Raw genomic sequence first — 21,342 nt, forward strand, 5'->3', positions numbered from 1 at the left:
CTCTCTCCCTCTTAAATAAATAAAACATTAAAAAATAAAATAAAATAATTAATTAAAGAAGGCACATTGAATGACTTTATGTTGAGAAAGAGCGTGTGTGAGGGTAACTCACTAATGGAAGCATAGTTCTTACCCATCCTACTATGTGTGCCCCTCCTCTGAAATTCCACAAACATTTGGGGTTCAAAGGTACTTTTCTTTGGTGTGATGACATTTTGAGCTAAACACATGTGAGTTCATTTTAGCCATGGAATTCAGCTTAATTCTTCACGGTGGTGAGAATTGCATAGCTCCCTTACTTTAGTTTCTATAGCTGCCCTTTTCTCTTTCTGCCTATGTTACAATGCCCTCTTTTGGTTTACTCAGATATGGATAGAAAGGAGGTATTTTTTGTTTGATTTTTCCGGTTACTTTCCTCCTGATCTTATGTCAGCCTGCATTCTCAGGAGTCTTCTGACTTCCTAATTAGTAGTGACTTTTGATTTTCTACTCACAGAAGTCGTCACAAATTAGATTTTCTCCCTCCCTTCTAGGCAAATGGGTTAGTCCACCGCCCTGGTCTGGCTTTGCTTTTCTTTCTCTTACAAGCTGGTCCCTGTAGCCAGTTGTGCAGGACAGGCCACACCATCTACTTTCTAAAGTCCCATTTTATTGAAGTGAAATTCATATAACATAAAAGTAACCATTTTAAAGGGAATGATTCAATGGCATTTAGCACATTCACAATGCTGTGTAGCTACCATCTCTGTCTGCCTAAACATTTTTATCGCCCTCCAGATTTTACTTTCTGAACTCCAGTTTTCCTGAAGAGTTTTCTTTTGTATTTTTACTCTGCTTCCTTGGAAAGGTAACATTCTTGTTAATGATTTCAGTGCTGGGGCTGTTTTTGCTCGACAACACGTCTGGCTCAGTATTGTTTTTTTCATTACAATATAAGCACTCCTCAAACTCACATAGATATGACCATATGACATATAGGTTGAGGGTATGCAACATCCAGATAGGTACAGAATAATGTTAAATGAAAATGAAGTCGTGAATTTGTATAGTATGATGCCAATTTAATTTAAAAATCACATAAATATACATTTATATTCATATTTATAGTGAAAAACAACCAATAATACTCATTAGAATGTTATTAGTGATTGCATCGAAATGGAGGGTTAATGAGTTACTTAAATATTCTTCTTCTCTCCATTTTCTCAAGCCTCTACGTTGGGCATCATTGTATTTATAAATGGAAAATAACTATTTTTAATGCAGCAGTCAGATATGAACATATTAATATGGATGTAAACTGGCCTGTTCAGAGTAAACAGAGTTGACCCTACTATCCACAAATGTGATGGGTCATATGAACTAATTCATTGAACATGTCAGAGGTCACCTAGCTAATCACTAGTGATTATAGTTCTAACAGCCTAGGAGTTTTTCCTTTTGAATGGAATGAAAAAATATGTTTACCTGACAGGAGTATCAATGACTCACTAGAAATGAAAGTAAAGTAACTATTTTGAAGAACAGATTTCGTGGGGTACATGGGGAAGACTCAGGGAAAGTGGATTTATCCGTCCAAAAAATACTGTCTCCATATTCGTGAGCTTTATCACTAGGCAGTGATGATTAGCCAAATAGAAAAGTATTATCTATTTTGGTTGCAATACATTGCAAAAAAGTATTTTTTAGGCAAGAGCCAAAAGCTCCTACAGGATTCAAAATGAAAATATGTTGGAACTTAGAGTTCATCATATCACACTCTGCTTTTGGTTTTCCTTGGTTCTGTTTGCAGATCACTTTATGAAATACTTTGGAGCCCAGATAATTATCTAACACAGGAGTCAGCAAACAATGGCCCATAGCCAAATCTGGGCTACTGACTGTTTTGTAAATAAGGTTTAATTGGAACATAGCTGTGCTCATTTACTTGTGTATTATTGTCTATGGCTGTTTTCATGCTGCAACAGCAGAGTTGGGTAGTTGTGACAGAGAACGTATGGTCCACAAAGCCTGAACTATTTACTCTCTGATCATTTCCAGGAAGTTTGCTAATCCTGGATTAACACACCAAAAAGTAGTTATTCATGGCATTAAAAGAAGCATGAAACTTATCTAAGGAAAATTTTCACACTGGACTTGGAACATCAGGGAATATATAATTTACAGATTTTGATGGTATAACGATTGAAATTTAGGAGTTCTAACTCTTGTTCCCCCAATTGTTGAAACTCTTCAGGTAGCACATATAGTTGCTTCGGCAGCACATATACTAAAATTGGAATGATACAGAGAAGTTTAGCATGGTCCCTGTGCAAGGATGACACACAAAATTCTTCAGGGTTTTAACTTTAAATGTCAGGCTGTTTGGGTTATAAGTTCAGTTCATTTTTCCTCCCAAATCAGTAAAAACAGCTAAAAAAAAAAAAAAAAAAAAAGTCAGAGTGGAGTTCCAGAGGAATTTGTGTCCTAGGCACATTATCTATACAGTCAGCTATAGCATGGATTCATTATTTCCTGAAGGACAGGAAAACAGAATTCAAAATGACTTTGGTAAGTTATAGACATTTAACAGGATGCAAAGTACAAAACTTAGCTAGTTGCATTCACTTGATTTTAAATATCTAGATACTGGAAAATACACTGATGATCAACAGCAAAATTAACACTTTTCATCTCTGTGCTTAGGCTCATGAAAACTGAGCCATAAATAATCCAAAATTGAACAGAGCTAAGCAAACCACAGGTCATGTGTGTAAGGAAAAAACATCTAAAAATGTAACATTGGATGACTGATATAGAACTTAGATTTCAGAGTAAGAAAAGCAAATTGCTCAGTGTTAGATTTCATGGGAAATTTTTTGAATGAGGTTTCTTTTAAGAAGCAAAATTCTCTACTGCCAGAATTTTGGTAGCAGTTATGATTTTAAAATCTTGATATGTTTTCCTTTTCCTAAAGAGAGATTGCTATGTTTACCACTTTCGAGAAGGAATTACTGTACGAGTAATACAGAGGCAATTCGAGCCACTATTGAACAAGATTTTTTCTCTTTGTGGAGTGAGGGTGGATTTCTTGACACTATTTGTCACTTGAAACTGCAGACAACAGGAGAAATGAAAAACCACAGTAGCCACATTTACATCTCCAGTGTGGACTCCTCAGCCAGTGCAGCAAAAATAGCTATAGGTTAAAATGGGTTTTACTAACAATATTTATTCCAGTTTGCTTTTGAAAATCTGTCACGATTGCACTTACGATGTGGGGATTGTGATAAACAGGACAGGAGAGTTCATTCTGCCTTTTCCTGTGTTTCAGATGTGTATCGACCCTTCCCTGTCAGTAGCTCTAGGGGATAAACCACCCCCATTGTATCTCTGCGAAGAATGCAGCCAGAGGATTGCGGGGTAGGTATAAGAGTCCTCCAAGAAGAGAAAGTAGGGTAACCAGAGAAGATAAGAACAACCAGTTTTATTAAATTGGTTACATTGCCCACATTTCCCACTAAGCTCTCTGTTTTTTAAAGGTTAGTTTGTCAAATATTTGATATATAGCAAATTTTCATTTGAGAGATTTCAGCTTTGAAAAATTGCAGTACTTCTCCCCATGTGATAAGAGAAAGCAGTGACACTTAATAAAACAGCTCCAATTTTCAAGTGACCCGGTTAAAAAAGGCCACAAGAGAAAAAGAAAAGAAAACCATGGCTTTCAAACGTGACGTATAGTTCAAATGGGTTCTCCCTGCTTGTTAGTTTCACAGAATCACACTCAGGGTTGTACACATCATGCTGTACTTTGGTTGGCTTCACTAGCATCTGGAAACTATCATTTAAAGATAAGTGAATATGATGAAATGCCAATAATTTATAATTTAGCTGCAATGCATTAGACTTTTAAAAAGTTGATTATGATAGTGCTCTTAATGACATTTCCTTTCTATCGAAAGCCTCTTAGTAATAGCGTGCAGCTTATAAACATTCATGTGGAAGGGTAACATTACAAAGAAGCTCAAAAATGAATTTTGCTTTTCTTTACAGGGACCACAGTGAATGGCTCATTGATGTGCTTCTGCCTCAAGGTATGGTTTACATGAGAAAGGATGAATAATAAGTAATCATGACTAATGGCATGGTTGGTTTGTCTCCTTTTGTACTGTATTATTTTACAAGGACAGTAACCAAAGTATTATATTCTGTGAATAGTCATTGAGATGAAGCATTAGATCAATGTCTTCCTTATACCCACACATTTAATAATGAAGGAAGAGGTATCACCTTTGCCGAAATTAAGGGTAGATGTTGGAATTAAGATTCTGTGTGACAAAAGCCCTGCTGAATTATGTCTTAAGAGATTTTCTGTATGTATAACAGGCATTGCCAATGATGTTTGCTGTGCCAGGTCAGAAAGGGAATAGGAAACATCGGTGGGAAGAACATTGAATCATGGGGCTTTCTCCTACTGCTATTACTAGCTCTGTGTTTTTAGGGAACATCATTTAATTGCTCTGAGACTCAGTCTCCCTAGTAAAGTGGGGATAAAGTATAGGTGACTCATCTCAGTTAAAAGACGGGACTGTGATGTTTGTAGTTGGTTAGAGTTCTGAAAGCTATGTCTTGTAAGGTGGCAGGTCCCAGACAGAGGTTTCCTTCACACATCTGGAAGCAGGTATCCCAGCCACTTAATTGGAGGCTGAAATGACCAGGGAAAATTATTCGGGAAAGCAGAGGAAAGATGAAAGGTGGAAAAGCTGGGGGTCCATAGGAGCTTTGATATATGACTTCAGAGGTAGATAATAGAAGACTTTCTATGAAAGGCCATATTTAAGAAGAACTGTAAAAACCTTATGTTAACTAAATTCTGTGAACATTAAAAAAAAAAACAACTTAAGGCCATTTTCTTGATGATAATTACACTATTTCTTTGTAGTCTAACTTTTTTTTTTTAATGTTTGTTTTTGAGAGAGAAAGACAGACAGAGTATAAGCAGGCAAGGGGTAGAGAGAGAGAGGGAGAAAAAGAATCTGAAGCAGGCTCCAGGCTCCAAGCTGTCAGCACAGATCTTGATGCGGGGCTCAAACTCACGAACCACGAGATCATGACCTGAGCCGAAGTCGGACGCTTAACCAATTGAGCCACCCAGGTGCCCTGTAGTCTAACTTTTAATATTAGGTCATCTCACCCTTAAGAAATAAATTAGTGAATGATATTTTTCTGTAAAATGGGTCAGTAATGTCAGCCTCTATATCCTTCAAAGAGACATTTTGAAAATTTATATAAGAATAACTGTGAAAAGATTTGGGTTTTATGGGTAAAGGTAAATTTTTCCCTCCTTAAATTAGGCTACCTTGTTAGTGAACTGCCAGTGCTCCAAGGTGAAGTCTATAGTCAGGAGCAAAACTACATTTTTAAATATCAGATGTGTTGCTGAATTCTGGTCACCTTCTCCAGAAGATATTCATCTTTGGAAGAAAACTTGTAATAACTTTTAATTATTTATCTAGAGGTGTGACACTAACTTCTGGTTAAGACAGACTCTAAGATATCAAACTGCTAATAACCATTAATTATTCAAAACCAGTTTTAAAAACTGAGTTATAAATTTCATCAGTTTAGCATCTACTAATTCATAATTTCCAGACAGTTTGGGAGACATTTATCTTGACCTTTTTGATAAATTTTAACATAGACTATACTGTAAGTAATGCTTCAGTTCATTTTTTGAACACTTAACTATTTCATGGGGAATGTTAACATATTCCTGGAAAAATTATTTTCAAGTATTCTCAAGCATCAATTTTCACGAAAATAATTGCTGTGCCCACTGAAAAGAATATGTATCTGTTTGTTGATCCTGAAGTAGACAGTAGTTTGAGCGCCTTACTCCAACTGGCCAATCCATGAGTTTGCCAATTGCTTTCTCTGAAATGAGCATGTAGGTGGTTTTACACTAGTTAAGGACTGATATAAATCAATAATTCGTCTCTGAGTAATCCAAGTTAGTAAGGTTTTTCTACAGTTTTGAAATAGCAAATCATCTCCATGGTGAAGCTCTAAATATATCACATCAACTTGGTGTCGTAGCATAATGGAAGACAGTAAACAGGGAATCCAGAGATGTCATCTCTAGATCTGCCTTTATCAATTGATAGCCTGTGTGATGTTGAAGAAGTTATGCAAACCTCAGTTTTGTTCTATGTCAGATGAGGAGGTGAGATGAATGTTATTTTGCTTTGGCTTTAACATGATCTGAATTCTTTTTGTTTTGTTTTATTTTATTTTATTTTATTTATTAAAAAATTTTAAATGTTTGTTTATTTTTGAGAGAGAGACAGACTGTGAGTGGGGGAGGGTCAGAGAGAGAGGGAGACACAGAATCTGAAACAGGCTCCAGGCTCCAAGTTGTCAGCTCAGAGCCTGATGAGGGCTCGAACTTACGAACCGTGAGATCATGACCTGAGTCAAAGTCAGACGTTTAACCAACTGGGCCACCCGGGTGCCCCTAATGTGATCTGAATTCTAAGTCATGTCTGAGGAGGTTGAATTACTTTTAAGAATAGGGGAAGTATTTGCAGCATGCAGGTGTTCCTAACCTCATCAAACACAGGGAGATGACAATAAGACAAGAGAGAAGCTGTTTTGGTCAGGTCTAGAGGTTGTGTTACTAAGCTTGCTTTTACTCACCTTCGTGGCTGCCCTCATTTAAAATGGGCTGTCTTTCTTTGTTAATATATTGTGTACCTTCCCCTTACAGCTGAAATATCTGCTATATGTCAGAAAAAGGTAAGAGCAAACTATCTGTGTGGTGGGGGCATGATTTGCTGTGTTTGTATGTAAATTCATTCATTGACATCTGCCTCATTTCTGCACCACGGTTTCCCAGTATGTACATGTCACTGTATTCCTGAAGGGGGAAAATAAATCATTGAACATGCAAGATTACTGTGTCCGAATGGTCTCTCTTTCCATTTCTGCTTTTGCTCACCCATCTTACGCACAGTGTTTTTGGTATGTAATCTGAAATAAAAGCATATGTGACTCTAGTTACAAAAAGCTTTTACCTTAACCTTGGTAAAGGATGTATCTTGTGTGCTAGACATCTTTATTGCTTTGAAGTGGAGTGCAAATAGTTCAATATATGTGTGTCAAAAACATACCCAGACTGACTGTATTTATATAGAAAACATTCATTTAGATGTAAGATGAATGAAATCTCTAGTTAAAGATTCTACCTTCAAATTGCCTTTAGCCACTTTTCATAACAGTTTCCCTGAGCCATTTCCATCTTCTTTTCTTGTTCTAGTTGTTGAAAAGTACAAGAGAAGGTAGTAAGGCATCATACAAAGAACTTTGGATTAGTTGGTTGAGACCCTTGGTTTCTGGCCAGCTCTATCCCCACCTACCTATGAGACCATGTACAAGTCACTTAAATGTTTAGGAATTGGTCATGAGTGGGTACCTTTGGAGGGCTATTTCAGTGATCTGTTGTCACATAATCTAAAATATCATGGCTTGTAACAACAGGCATTTATTGATCACAGTTCTGTGGATTGGCAATTTGGCCTGTGCTCAATGAGACAGTTCTTTTGATAAACTCCCCTAGGTTCACTCATGTGCCTGCAGTCAATTGGTGGGTAGCCTAGGGATTGGCTGGCCCCAGATGAGCTCACTCCCATGTCTGGGGCCTCAGCTGGGACAGCTGGAATGGTTGGATGACAGGGGTGTCTGGCTCTCCCTCTTTCCATTAGGTGTCTCATCCTCCAGGGGGCAAGGCTGGATTTGTTCACAAGGCAGCAGTGTTCTGAGCGAATGAGAGAGGAAGTCGCAAGGCCTTTTGAGATTGAAGCTCCTAAGTCACACAGCATCACTTCTGCTGCATTCCACTGGTCAGAGCAAGTCCCAAGTCCAGCCCAGATTCAAGGAGTGGGGACATAGACCTCTGCCCTTTAGAAAAGGAGTGACAAGAATTCCGTGGTCACATTTAATCTACCATAATCTACCCTCTGGACATAATTACTTACATTTCTTCCACATGTAAAATACTTTCACCACCTTACGAGACCTCCTAAAGTCTTAAATCCATTTATGGCTTCAGTTCATCATCTTGTGATCTGCATATGGTCTGGTCACTGATGAAACTCCTTGGGTACAAATTCTCTTGATCCAGAGACCTGTGAACTAAAAAGGCAAGTTACCTGCCCCCTCCACACCCTACACAAGATGGTGAGACAGGGACAGGATGACAGCAGTAGGCCTCCATTTGGAAGAGGAAATGGAAGCACATAGCTGTCAGAGGACTGTAGCAGCTCCAGCCACGAACATGACAACGGCTCCTCTGTCTCCAGGGATAGCGAGTGTGCCTTGACTAGGATGTGGTTTTACATCCTGGGAGTAGTTCCCTAATCCATCGTTGTTCTCCTACATTCTTTACTCTCTAAAACATCTTTTCCGAAAAGAAATGGCACATGGTGCAGTTGAGGGGCTCCCTTAGCTTGCTCCCTGATGCAGAAGTCGGGTCCCATAGACTTCCTTTCATGTTGAACTGTGTCTGTCCCCTGTAGTCTAAGTCGATGGCGCTTTTGCTAATAAGACTTTCTGTAAAACCTTGTGGATTTTCAATAAATCTCATTGGAGTTCAGTGCCCCCCAAACCGCCTCTATAATTCTTTTGGGGACGGTCCTTTCTGTACTTGGGGCATTTCAGTCTGCCCTTAAAATTATTAGAAGCCCTCTTCTAGCTGAAAGGCTCAACTGAGCATCACCATCTTTTATCTTTCTGAAGTTTTAACAGAGGATTGTGCAGCCAGTCAGCATATTTTTGATTCGATTTTTTATCCTGAGGCTATATCCTACTTTGAGAATCTTTTATAAGCTGGAGGGACGAGGATGAGAAGCAGTTTTATATTCCAAATTAGTATGTCCTGACTCTGGTGGTATACCTAACATATTTGATACCCAGAGTGGATCATTTTTTTAACACTGCCCTACTTTATATGACAAAATTATTTTTAGTAATAAATTTCAAATTAGCAGATTTTTATTACTTATCCTTTAATAAATGTGTTTTATATGAAAGTTATTTAGAGAACATTCATTAAGTTCGTGATAGTTCAGAATTGTTTGAGCTTGCTTTGGGTACAGTTTGTGTCTACCTCTTCTGGAGTACATATTCCTACAGTTGAACAGTGGGTTTGAAATAAGCATCAAGATTGTAAAGGTAAAGAGAAAGACTTTGATTTATGTCAATTCTGTCATTCTGTGAGACAGGTTGGGATTTTTTTTTTATGTTTAAAGTTCAAAGCAGTGAAACAGAGTAGCTGGAGAAACTATGCCCATCTGAATTTGAATCTCTGGGAAATCTCTCTACTTTACTTTGGAAATGAATGCATATCACTGAGTCCACATGGGTTGAGGACTGACTGTGGCTTATTAAAACTTAGTGGGAACCACAAGAATTGGTTAGAACTTAAGTCAAGCAAAGGTTATTATGGGGGAAAGTATTTTATTGCCGATATTATTTAGAATTGGTAGCACATGGTGATAAAGCAGGTTGACTCCTAGTTGGTGTGTATCCAGATAACTGCATAAGAAATCACTAAATCACTCAAATGTAGTAGCATAAACCAACAATCCATTTAATTATGCTCATAGATTTTGTTGGTCAGGGATTGGGACAGGGCACAGTCCATAGCCTGTCTCTGCTTGATGATGTTTGAGGTCTCATCAGGGAAGACTTGAATAACTGGGGGCTGGGATTATCTAGAGGCTTCCAGATCATATGTTTTGGCTCTCGGGTGGGGTGACTTGAAGGCTGGGCTTATGCAGCGCTGTTGACAAGAGACTTACCCATTGCCTCTCTACATGGCTTGGCCAGGACAAAGTTCTGAGTATTCCAATGAGGAAGCATCTGAAGAGAGAACATTTCAAGATGGCCAGGTGGAAGCTGCATGTCTTTTTAAATCTGGCCTCAAGAGTCATATAGGTATCACTTCTGCCATACTCTCTTGATTGAAGCAGCCATGAGACCATCTAGATTCAAGGCAAATGGAAGCATACCTGAGGAAGCCAACCCAAAGAGCCTCATACACAGCTGGACTTGATTTAGATGACAAGACCTTGAACCTCCAGCCAAGAATTTGCATGTGGGAAGAATGTAAATAATATGTGAACAGAAAATAGGATGGTAAATTGCAGGCCTTAAACTTCAGGGCTTTATTATAGTGAATAACTACCCACTAAACCCATATCCACATTCTCTTGTTTATAGAATGGTGGGAATGCCAGAGGAACAAAGACTAATTATAATGAGGAGGAAGAAATTAAACACTAAGAACATGCTCTGATATATACCACACTGCTAGTGGTGTGGTATTGGTTTGGTGGCAAGCAGAAGCCCTAAGCCAATAAGGGTTCTTGTGCTTCCAGAATGAAAGTTAGTGTGTGAGTGAGAAAGGAAGGACACACGGGAAAAATACACCACTTTGAGTCAGGACTGAGTTGGATGCTCACAAGACTTGGGCCTCAGTTGCAGAATAAACACACTGTATTTTAACAAATAATTTTAAAAACCTTATTAATGAAAAGAAAAAAAAATTACAAAAATGTTACACTTGGCTTTTATGATTTGTAGGCCTGAGTCCTGTTTAGAAAGTGAGATGTGCTGACACCAGTGTCCAAAGCCTTGTGCTAAAAGCAAGGTGGAACAAACCCTACTTTGAAATGGTCGCTTTGATAGGCAGTTCAACACATTGTCAGTGTTTTGGTGTAGGTTTTGTGCTGGCCTCCTTCCTTATTCTGCCCTCAAAAGATCTGTCATGGAGGGGTCTCAAATATTCACCAGGCTCTGAGTTCATAATGGCCTATAGTATAACATCCCCGCGAGGTGTTCACATCTTTATAAGCTCTATTGAAAGTCTGCAAAGCTCTTAGGACACAAGATGTTGAGCACATGGTGTGGCATCTCTCACAGACTTGGGACACATATTTTTGCAGAAGTCAGGAGCGTTTCCCCACAGCTCCTCAGATGGTGCCTCTCTCCCCTGCCTCTTGTCAGGGCAGCTCTGACATAGCCCCCTTGGACTCTGGAATCTGTCTTACGTGCCCCTACTTTTCTCATTGGCATCCCTTCATCTGTTGACTCCTTGCCTATAGTTGATGTCAGCAGCTCGTTCTGTGAATGGTTCTTGCTGTGTTTTGCTATATTCCTGTGGTGTCTGTTGACGTATTTGATGTATTCTTTAGGTCTTAATGGAAAGAATACTGGTGGAGGGCGTGAGTGGGTGGGAGGCCTGCTTAGGGCCCCCTACCTGTCCTTGAACACAGCAAGGACAGGAGAGCTGCACTGGAAATCTGCTCCTTCAGTGGTGGATAAGTAATTTGAAAGTAATTTGGGGGAAATTATTCCCTTCCTATTCTGATGTGCTGTGATGCACTCTCTCTGGACCACAGTTTTAGTTTTTTTCCTCTGTATTTCTGCTGAAAACTCTTGAAACACTAACTGGAAATAATCCAGAAAGCGCCCCATCCCCAACCCATGACTGAGGTAGCTTTACAGAGGGCTTTTCAACACAGTTCCACTCCTCCCTCTTTAGAGCTTTTCTGCCACTCACACCAATAGAAACCGCATCTTACCTTCATTTTTAGCTCTGCCTGAAATGTAACTGGTTAGGAGTGACCCGTGTTTTGGAAACTTTAGAAATGTGCAGCCACTTTCGGAGGCCCCTTTACATTCCGTTTGTTCCACTTCTTAGCCCCATTTACCTCAGTGACCAGTTTTAGTTGATTTCGCTATTTTTTGCTTCTAGAACTGCAGTTCCCATGTAAGAAGAGCAGTTGTTACCTGCTTTTCAGCGGGCTGCTGTGGCCGTCACGGAAACAGGCCCGTTCGGTACTGCAAGAGATGCCACTCGAATCATCACAGCAATGAAGTGGGGGCTGCGTCGGAGACCCACCTCTATCAGACCTCCCCTCCACCCATCAACACTCGGGAATGCGGTGCCGAGGAGCTGGTCTGCGCCGTGGAGGCTGTGATCAGGTAACAGGCAGCTGGTTAGTGGTCTACCGGAAACAGCACCTTGGTTTTGAGCCACCCTTGGCACATTGGTAAAGTTCATTCAACTTCAGGTGCCCTCAGCCTAGCCTCTCACCTTCCATAATGCAGTGATGATTTTTTTTTAAGTTTATTTATTCATTTTGAGAGAGAGAGAGAGAGAGAGAGAGAGAGTGAGTGTGTGTGCATTCAAGTTGGGGAGCAGCAGAGAAAGAGGGGGGGAGAGAGAGAGAGAGAGTCCCAGACAGACTCTGCGCTGTCAGTGCAGAGCACAGAGCCCTATGCGGGGCTGGAACTCATAAACCATGAGATCATGGTCTGAGCCCAGGTCAGATGCTTAACCACGTGAGCTACACGGCCGCCCCAGTGACGATGTTTTAATTCATTCATTCAGCCAAGCGTGTGTTAGGCACTTGGGAGACAAGAGAGAATAAAATGTAGTCTCCACCTTCACCTTACCCATGTAGGGAGTATAAAGACAGAAGCACAGGATTGCGGTTCATACGGTAAGCAGAGTGATAGTGCAGAGCAGAGTTTTAGGAAAGTGAAGCAGAGGCACCCCTCAGAGTGAGGGGTGGGAAGAGGGTGCCTGAGGCCTGACTGTGCACTGTAAAGTGTGGCGAGCTCTAGGTAATTCGGGACTGGGGTAAAGCTGCGGGCTCTCCAGTGAGACAGGAGCCCAGTCGTGCAGGTGGTTGGCTTTCTCTCCTATCACGTGACAGAAAAAGGGGCTTTGGAAATGATAACTTTAGACTTGTTCTCTTTTTGCATAATAGTCACTGAAGCAAGATTTTTAAAAATTAAAGAAATAACGTTGGACTGTATGTTTTAAGGATAGAGACTCTTTTCTGTGTCTCTTACTTCAGTGGCTGATGCATGTAGAAATGCAATAAATGTTTGTCAGATGAAACATTACAGAAGAAAAAACCAACTATACTGCTGTCATCATTATCAGTGTTGCACATGTTCTTCTAGTTTTACTCAAATGCACATCTTATTTATAGAATTATAATCACAGTATATCATAACTTTTTGATATAACATTATACCATTAGCTCTTTTGCATGTTGTTAGATAGTTTCCGTATTTACCATTTTTAGTGGAAACATAATTTTCATCTAGATTATTCCCCTCCACCTTTAGATTTTTAGATTGCTTCCATTTTTACTATTATATATGACTGTGATAAATATTGTTGTGAATAGTGCTGTTTTTCTATTTTTTTATTTTTTTAGGGTAGATGACCAGATATGGTTGGCTGGGTCAAAGGGTATGAATGCTTTAATGGCTATTGATGCATTACCAAACTGATTTTCAGAGTGTGCATATGAATTTATAATGCCAAAAGCATTGTATGAAATTGCTAGTTTTGGCTACACTCTTGCCAACATTGGGTCTTATTCTTACAAATTATGACTTGTTGGGGTGCCCTGGTAACTCAGTCAGTTAAGCGTCCACCTCTTGGTTTCGGCCTGGATCATGATCTCATAGTTGGCAAGTTTGAGCCCTGCATCAGCCTCCGCACTGACTGGCAGAGACTGTTTGGGATTCTCTCTCACCCTCTCTCTCTGCCCCTCCCCTGCTTGCACTTTCTCTCTCTCTCTCTCTCTCTCTCTCTCTCTCTCTCTCTCTCTCTCAAAATAAATAAATAAACTGAAAAAAAATTATGACTTGTTTAGCAGGTTGAAAAAGGAGTCTTTGTTGCTCATTTACAGATCTTTGTTTGGGAAGACCTTTATCTCTCCTTCTATTCTAAATGACAGACTTGCTGGATAAAGGATTCTCGGCTGCATATTTTTTCTGTTTAGCACACTGAAGATATCGTGCCAAGCCTTTCTGGCCTGCCAAGTTTCAAAAGAGAGATCAGTCACGAGTCTTATAGGTCTCCCTTTATATGTGAGGGCACGTTTATCTCTAGCTGCTTTCAGAATTTTCTCTTTATCCTTGTATTTTGCCAGTTTCACTATGATATGTCGTGCAGAAGATCGATTCAAGTTACGTCTGAAGGGAGTTCTCTGTGCCTCTTGGATTTCAATGCCTTTTTCCTTCCCCAGTTCAGGGAAGTTCTCAGCTATTATTTCTTCAAGTACCCCTTCAGCACCTTTCCCTCTCTCTTCCTCCTCTGGGATACCAATTATGCGTATATTATTTCTTTTTAGTGTATCACTTAGTTCTCTAATTTTCCCCTCATACTCCTGGATTTTTTTATCTCTCTTTCTCTCAGCTTCCTCTTTTTCCATAACTTTATCTTCTAGTTCACCTATTCTCTCCTCTGCCTCTTCAATCCGAGCCGTCGTCGTTTCCATTTTGTTTTGCATTTCGTTTAAAGCGCTTTTCAGCTCCTCCTGACTGTTCCTTAGTCCCTTGATCTCTGTAGCAAGAGATTCTCTGCTGTCCTCTATACTGTTTTCAAGCCCAGCGATTAATTTTATGACTATTATTCTAAATTCACTTTCTGTTATATTATTTAAATCCTCTTTGATCAGTTCATTAGCTGTTGTTACTTCCTGGAGATTCTTCTGAGGGGAATTCTTCTGTTTGGTCATTTTGGATAGTCCCTGGAGTGGTGGGGACCTGCAGGGCACTTCCCCTGTGCTGTGGTGTATAACTGGAGTTGGTGGGTGGGGCCGCAGTCAGCCCTGATGTCTGCCCCCAGCCCACCCCTGGGGCCATAGTCAGACTAGTGTGTGCCTTCTCTTCCCCTCTCCTAGGGGCGGGATTCACTGTGGGGTGGCGTGGCCCGTCTGGGCTACTTGCACACTGCCAGGCTTGTGGTGCTGGGGATCTGGCGTATTAGCTGGGATGGGTAGGCAAGGTGCACGGGGGCAGGAGGGGCAGGCTTAGCTCGCTTCTCCTTAGGTGATCCACTTCAGGAGGGGCCCTGTGGCAGCGGGAGGGAGTCAGATCCGCTGCCGGAGGTTTGGCTCCGCAGAAGCACAGAGTTGGGTGTTTGCGCGGAGCGAGCAAGTTCCCTGGCAGGAACTGGTTCCCTTTGGGATTCTGGCTGGGGGATGGGCGGGGGAGATGGCGCTGGCGAGCGCCTTTGTTCCCCGCCAAGCTGAGCTCTGCCGTCCGGGGGCTCAGCAGCTCTCCCTCCCTTTGTCCTCCAGCCTTCCCGCTTTCCGAGCAGAGCTGTTCACTTTTGACCTCCCAGACGCTAAGTCGCGCTTGCTGTCGGAACACAGTCCGTCCGGCCCCTCCACTTTTGCCAGCCAGACTCGGGGGCTCTGCTTGGCCGGCAGGCTGCCCCTCCGCCCCGGCTCCCTCCCGCCAGTCCGTGGAGCGCGCACCGCCTCGCCGCCCTTCCTCCCCTCTTCCACGGGCCTCTCGTCTGTGCTTGGCTCCGGAGACTCCGTTCTGCTAATCCTCTGGAGGTTTTCTGGGTTCTTTAGGCAGGTGTAGGTGGAATCTAAGTGATCAGCAGGACGCGCGGTGAGCCCAGTGTCCTCCTATGCCGCCATCTTCCAACCTCCCAGATCTTTGAATATTAGATATTGAGTATTTTTCCATTTGGGTATAAATTCTTCGGTCTCTCTTTGTACCATGCATTTGAGGTCCATATAACTTCAGATTAGATCTAGGGGAAGTATTGGCGTCTAGCGGGATGGTTGGTACACTGGAAGCCAGAAGGCATCAGTTCTGCCTGATTCTAATTGATTGGAGGAAGCAGCCTCTTTGTGCCTCCGTTTATTCACTTTGGAAATGGGGATGGAGTCCAACATAGTAAAGAACTGAAATTAGGCCTGTTGGAGCAACTTCTACCAACTGGAAGGAGAGCAGCCAGTTATGCCTGAGTACTCATGAAGTTGTTGCTCTGAATAGGTCATAACCTAGAATGTGTTTTTCGATCACCTAACTTGACATCTCTCATCTTTGGCAGCTTGTTGAAAGAAGCCGAGTTCCATGCTGAGCAGCGGGAATATGAGCTGAATCGCCGGCGGCAGCTGGGACTTTCCTCTTCCCACCATTCCCTGGATAACACTGACTTTGACAACAAGGATGATGATAAACACGACCAGCGACTACTCAGTCAATTTGGAATATGGTTTTTAGTAAGAAAATAAGTTAGCTATTCTCTGCTTTCTTATTTCTCATGACAACATTGCACCAATGAGGAATATTTCCTGTTCTTTTTAAAGAAGCTAGTGAATAGTGAAAAGTTAACCTTAGCGGTGGGACTCTATATTGTAGGACAGTGGCTCTCAACCCTGGGCTGCACATTGGGTTTCCCTGGGAAAGCTTTCAAAGAATGGCAATGCCCAGATCCCACCCTAGCGTCTTGGGAACTTTTAAAAAAGCTTCCTTGTTGATTCTAATGAATAGCCAGGTGTTGAAGCCTACCGGCCAGACCCTTGACTGTTTGAAATGCACCTTTGACAGAAAATGGATGGGAATGTTGCTAGGGTATGTTGTGAAATAACCGAGTCAATATAATTTACAGATCATTCGCATCCTATCATCTATACACATGACATTTTTCTTGAAAGTTCAGTATCTGTGGCACTTTTTGTTTATTTAGGGCAAGCTTGCATACAACCAGAAAAATCAGAGCTGTATTAACACAGGCAATTTGATTGTTTTTGGCTGGTTCACGGGCAACATTCATTCAGTAAAGATCAAACATCCCGGTCCCAGATTCCATGCAAGCTGAACATGGCAGTTCTGTTAGAGAAGCAGACTTTTGTTTTTGCCCAACGGAGACATAGGTTGAGTCTCCATAGTAATATATCTCTTTATGCTTTTGCATGGTTATCTGAAAAAGTTGTGTTTTGTTTTGTCTTACCAAATTGGTATTTAATTGCTGATTTCACGTTTTGCTCCTAGAGCTTACTACCTAATGACATAATGACTGCTATTATGAACTCTTTGAAGGCAAGGATACTGTTTTATTTATTTGTACATTCCTGACTCCTACTATTGTGTTTCATAAAAGATTATTGCAGAATGAATAATGAATAAACGATGAGCTGCTTTTAAAAGGGTATTTATAATGTGCTGAGTTAGGGGGCTCTAGGCTTTCAGAATTATTACTGATAGAAAATCCTTAGCTAAATCTGATAATTTTAGAATGGAAACATAGGTAGATTATTTTTTCACTGAAGATATTTATGAAATTTCACTTTGCAGACCTAACTTTTTTTTTTTTTTCAACGTTTTTTATTTATTTTTGGGACAGAGAGAGACAGAGCATGAACGGGGGAGGGGCAGAGAGAGAGGGAGACACAGAATCGGAAGCAGGCTCCAGGCTCCGAGCCATCAGCCCAGAGCCTGACGCGGGGCTCGAACTCACGGACCGCGAGATCGTGACCTGGCTGAAGTCGGACGCTTAACCGACTGCGCCACCCAGGCGCCCCACAGACCTAACTTTTAAAAAAAGCATTGATCTAGTGTAGATTACAAAATAGGTTTCTTCTAGGAGAAAAGGCTTATCGAAAGGTGCAATCTCGAGGGGAAATTATTGTTGCAATCCTTCTCTCCCTGTAAGGAATGCAGTTTCTAGGTTAAATGATCCTGTGTCATTTATAAACTGCCTACTTTAGATGGATTATTGGGAACCGTTTTTTGTTTGTTTGTTTGTTTGTTTGTTTTTGCTGTTAAACGAATCTTAATAATGATGTAAAATGGATGAAGGCTAAAGCAGAGTCTAATCTGCCCATTTCCAGGTGAGCCTTTGCACGCCCAGTGAGAACACACCTACAGAGAGCTTGGCCAGGCTGGTGGCCATGGTGTTTCAGTGGTTCCACTCCACGGCATATATGATGGATGATGAAGTTGGAAGTTTGGTGGAAAAACTGAAGCCTCAGTTTGTCACCAAGTGGTTGAAGACAGTCTGTGATGTTCGCTTTGATGTCATGGTCATGTGCCTTCTTCCCAAACCAATGGAATTTGCCAGGGTAAGTGGAGGCCCCCCACTCTGACCTTGTTGGAGAGGAATTGGGAGAAACACTTCCCTAGCCATTAGCATGTTATCATTGTCTATAGAAGAGCATCTCTCCTTATTTTAGTCAATACAGCTGAATGAGGTTAGTTGAGCAACTACATTTTAAGTGATGTGCTGCTTTGATGTTGGTTTGGGATGAAGAATGGTAAAACGAATATGTGAGATATCTAAGAATTTACAAGAAGATAAAAAAATGGGGCACCTCGGTGGCTCTTGATTTTGGCTCAGCTCACGATCGTGTGGTTTGTGGGGTCATGCCCCATAGGGCTCTGAGCTGATAGACTGGAGCCTGCTTGGGATTCTCTCTCTTCCTTTCTCTCTGCTTCTCTCCTGCTCGTGCGCGCTCTCTCTCTTTCTCAAAATTAAAAAAAAAAAAATAATAATTTAAGGGAGGATTCTTCCCTGACTTTGCTGAATGTATTTTTTTAAATTAAGAAACAGAAGAAAAAAGTTTTTCTATGAGATTGCAAGGTCTCAGTCCTTCTCTGGTCTACTGTCTGTGTAAAGGCTAACATTTGATTAGGAGCAATTTCTGTGGTTTCACATAAATTTCTAGAAGTGAATGGCAGAAATCCCTGCCCTCTCATTTGGAATGCCACAAAAGGCATAGGACGTGCCAAAATGCTCCCTTTCCTCCAGCTTATAGGACAAATTCCTCTGAGCTCATCCTTTTGCTTAGTGGATTATAGGCTTCAGATACACAGCTGGTAAGACCCCATATTTTTAAAATACAATATAATTTGTGTCTAACTTAGCAAGGTGGATGTCCAGAATCAGTTTTTGGCAGAAATATAGGACATTTTTTCAAGATATTTTCTGGATTTTATTTTGTGATTATTTTGGTTTGTTTTCAATGAGATAGGGAGGCATTTTTCAGTCTAATTAAGACATTTAAGGATAAAATAGAACACAGACCATCTAAAGAAATAGCTTTCGTTAGGTTTCTGGGACACAGAGTAGTTCTGTGGGTGATTCAAGATATACTTTTTTCTTCTTTGGTGCCACCTACTGACTCACATATAAAATTGGAGTTTTGCATAACAGAAATTCCCTATTTTGTGGCATTATTTGACTGTGTTGATATGTTTTCTATTATTATTTCCTTTGGAATAGTAAAGGATTGGTCCAATCTGATTATCGAAGATAAGAGGAAATGGTAGCTGAGGGCCTGTAACAGACACATTTGGGAAAGAAAAGACAAAGTTTATTTATACTTATAGTCAGTACTCAGTACACTGCTGCATATCAGTGATGGGCATCTCCCTCAGTAGCCAAAGATAAAAAGTGTAGGGTAGGGAGTTAGGGCCGGAATGGGAAGATATGGAAGGTTCTCTTGAGCCTTTTGATACTTAGTGGCACTGGGCAGTCTGTCTCCACAGCAGCTGAATTCACAGGTAACTACTCCCTTTAATGGAAATGATATTTCTGAAAGCTCTGCTTTAGTCAGACAAGGGAAGTTGGGATAAAGTTTCTGCATCTTCTTTAGTTCTAACGTTTTCATTAAAATGATCCTTATGACAAGTGTGGGGGTCTGAGTGGTTCCGCACATTTCTCTCCTCTGAAACTTCGAGAGAAGTTTCACACCAAAAGGAAGGTAGGTTGATTGCTGTAGATTTGGGTTAGGAGCTTCCAGGTAAGAGATCTGCAAAGGAGGAAGCAGGCATAGATTAGGACAAGGAAACAAACACAAAAAAACCTGAGATTAATGGTGACAGTAGACTCTAAACCTAGTTTCCAAGGCCAGAGGGCAGCCAGTCAGGATTTGCAGATGTTGGGCTCAAAGTGTCTTTAGACAATAGAGTGAGGTCGTCAGTGTCTCTGTCCTGGTTATGAGCAGCGCATGGGCGATGCTGGTGTTTGGTGAGATTCCTGACTGGCCCTGGCTATTGCCACAAGTCCTTTGAAGTTCAAATCAAATTGTCTTGCTCTGGCTTGCAGGGCTTTGGGACAAGACAACCTAGAGTCTCAATAGGATCTAGACCGTCAGGTTTTAGTTTTCAGTGACACCAAGTAAGCAGGGTGGGAGGAAAATTGGAAATACCAGTTACTGACAAAATGTGCGAGACAGCAGGATTCAGTTTATGAGGAGGTGACAAATAGCTCAAAGACCGTGAGCAGGACTAGAATCTGATAATTCACAAGCGTGGGTTATAGTTTTCCATTGAAACATAAAATTTCTGTCTATAGTCACCCCCCATTTTGATCATAGATAATCAAAATAAGATTAATCTTATTCACAAAGTAAGACTAGTCTCATTAAATTTGGCCTAATTATTTATGTAGATGCAGCGACAGTCAATGGTAATTGACCAAAATAAACCTTTAATGTTGGCTTTGCTGGAATGTTTATGGAGAATCTCAGATTGGGCTTTTAGAAACCGCTAGAGGTTAGGATGCTAAGCCAGTAACTTGTCATCATACTTCATCTACAGTACCTCTAGATTTGGGTAAATTTATCTCTAAGGTCACCAAAATATTCTAAGTTTCCTGGACCTTTCAGAAAGTAACATTTCGTATTTGCTTATCCTGTTTTTTCCAAGAGGGCTTTGTAAGCACTGGCTCCTTCATGTCAACCTTAGTTCCTTAAAACTGGTCATATCTGATTCTATGCACATCCTTCTCTACTATGACAGTCTAGGCAAAGCCTTGGTGGTATTACCAGTTTTTCTGATTATGTTCTGTTACAAGGAGAACAGATTGAGAAACTTGTGCATGGAAATAAAAATACTAAGAGTTTCTGAACTCTGAAGGGTCAGATGTTGGGGGAGAAAAAGACAAGTGTTTTTATTGTTGTTTACAAAAATAATCTACTAAATTCTTGTGAGTTGTAGCTAGTTTAAGAAAAACCTTATATCCAGAAAATAGAACATTAAAGAGCCAGCAAAGTTCCAAACTAAAAAAAACACAAAAAAATGATTACCTTTATTCATCAGTTCATTCAACCTAATCTAATTAATTAAAAAATTTTTTTTAAGTTTATTTATTTTTGAGAGGGGTGGGGAGGGGCAGAGAGAGAGAGAGGGAGAAAGAGAATCTCAAGCAGGCCCTGCACCGTCAGCGTGGAGCCCGATGTAGGGCTCGAATTCACAAACCATGAGATTGTGATCTGAGCTGACACAGAGTCCAGATGCTTAACCAACGGAACCACCCAAGTGCCCCAACCCCATCTAATTAACTTTTGTTCCTTTTAATCTTGGGTAGCAGTTTTAGGAACACATCAGCTTCTCCACCAACGTTCTGGAATCCTTTCTCAGGCCGGCAGCATGCAATACCACCAGAAGCTTGTACTCAGTATTGCCTGTCATACTGTTCCTGGGTCTCAGAGACAGTTCTTTTTGCTAAAGCCAAAGCCTTCTATCTAG

The 21,342-nt window shown here is 40.9% G+C and overlaps 1 protein-coding gene and 1 non-coding gene across 23 annotated transcripts in view; both read left to right on the forward strand.

Annotated features, from left to right (window-relative positions):
* The window catches only part of UNC79 (unc-79 homolog, NALCN channel complex subunit), a 270,421-nt gene that overhangs the window by 101,828 nt on the left and 147,251 nt on the right, over nucleotides 1–21,342 (forward strand). For all 22 annotated transcript variants that reach the window (XM_058740150.1, XM_058740151.1, XM_058740144.1 and 19 more), the window contains 6 exons: nucleotides 3,314–3,402; nucleotides 4,033–4,073; nucleotides 6,746–6,774; nucleotides 11,795–12,024; nucleotides 15,920–16,091; nucleotides 17,703–17,933. In XM_058740150.1, the coding sequence (XP_058596133.1) occupies nucleotides 3,314–3,402; nucleotides 4,033–4,073; nucleotides 6,746–6,774; nucleotides 11,795–12,024; nucleotides 15,920–16,091; nucleotides 17,703–17,933 (792 nt within the window). The remainder of the gene's footprint in view (nucleotides 1–3,313; nucleotides 3,403–4,032; nucleotides 4,074–6,745; nucleotides 6,775–11,794; nucleotides 12,025–15,919; nucleotides 16,092–17,702; nucleotides 17,934–21,342) is intronic.
* LOC131518346 (U6 spliceosomal RNA) lies at nucleotides 2,250–2,353 on the forward strand. The gene has a single exon (XR_009265036.1). It is a non-coding gene; the product is annotated as a U6 spliceosomal RNA (small nuclear RNA).

This window comes from Neofelis nebulosa, chromosome 7, assembly GCF_028018385.1.
Source record: "Neofelis nebulosa isolate mNeoNeb1 chromosome 7, mNeoNeb1.pri, whole genome shotgun sequence".
Lineage (NCBI taxonomy): Eukaryota > Metazoa > Chordata > Mammalia > Carnivora > Felidae > Neofelis > Neofelis nebulosa.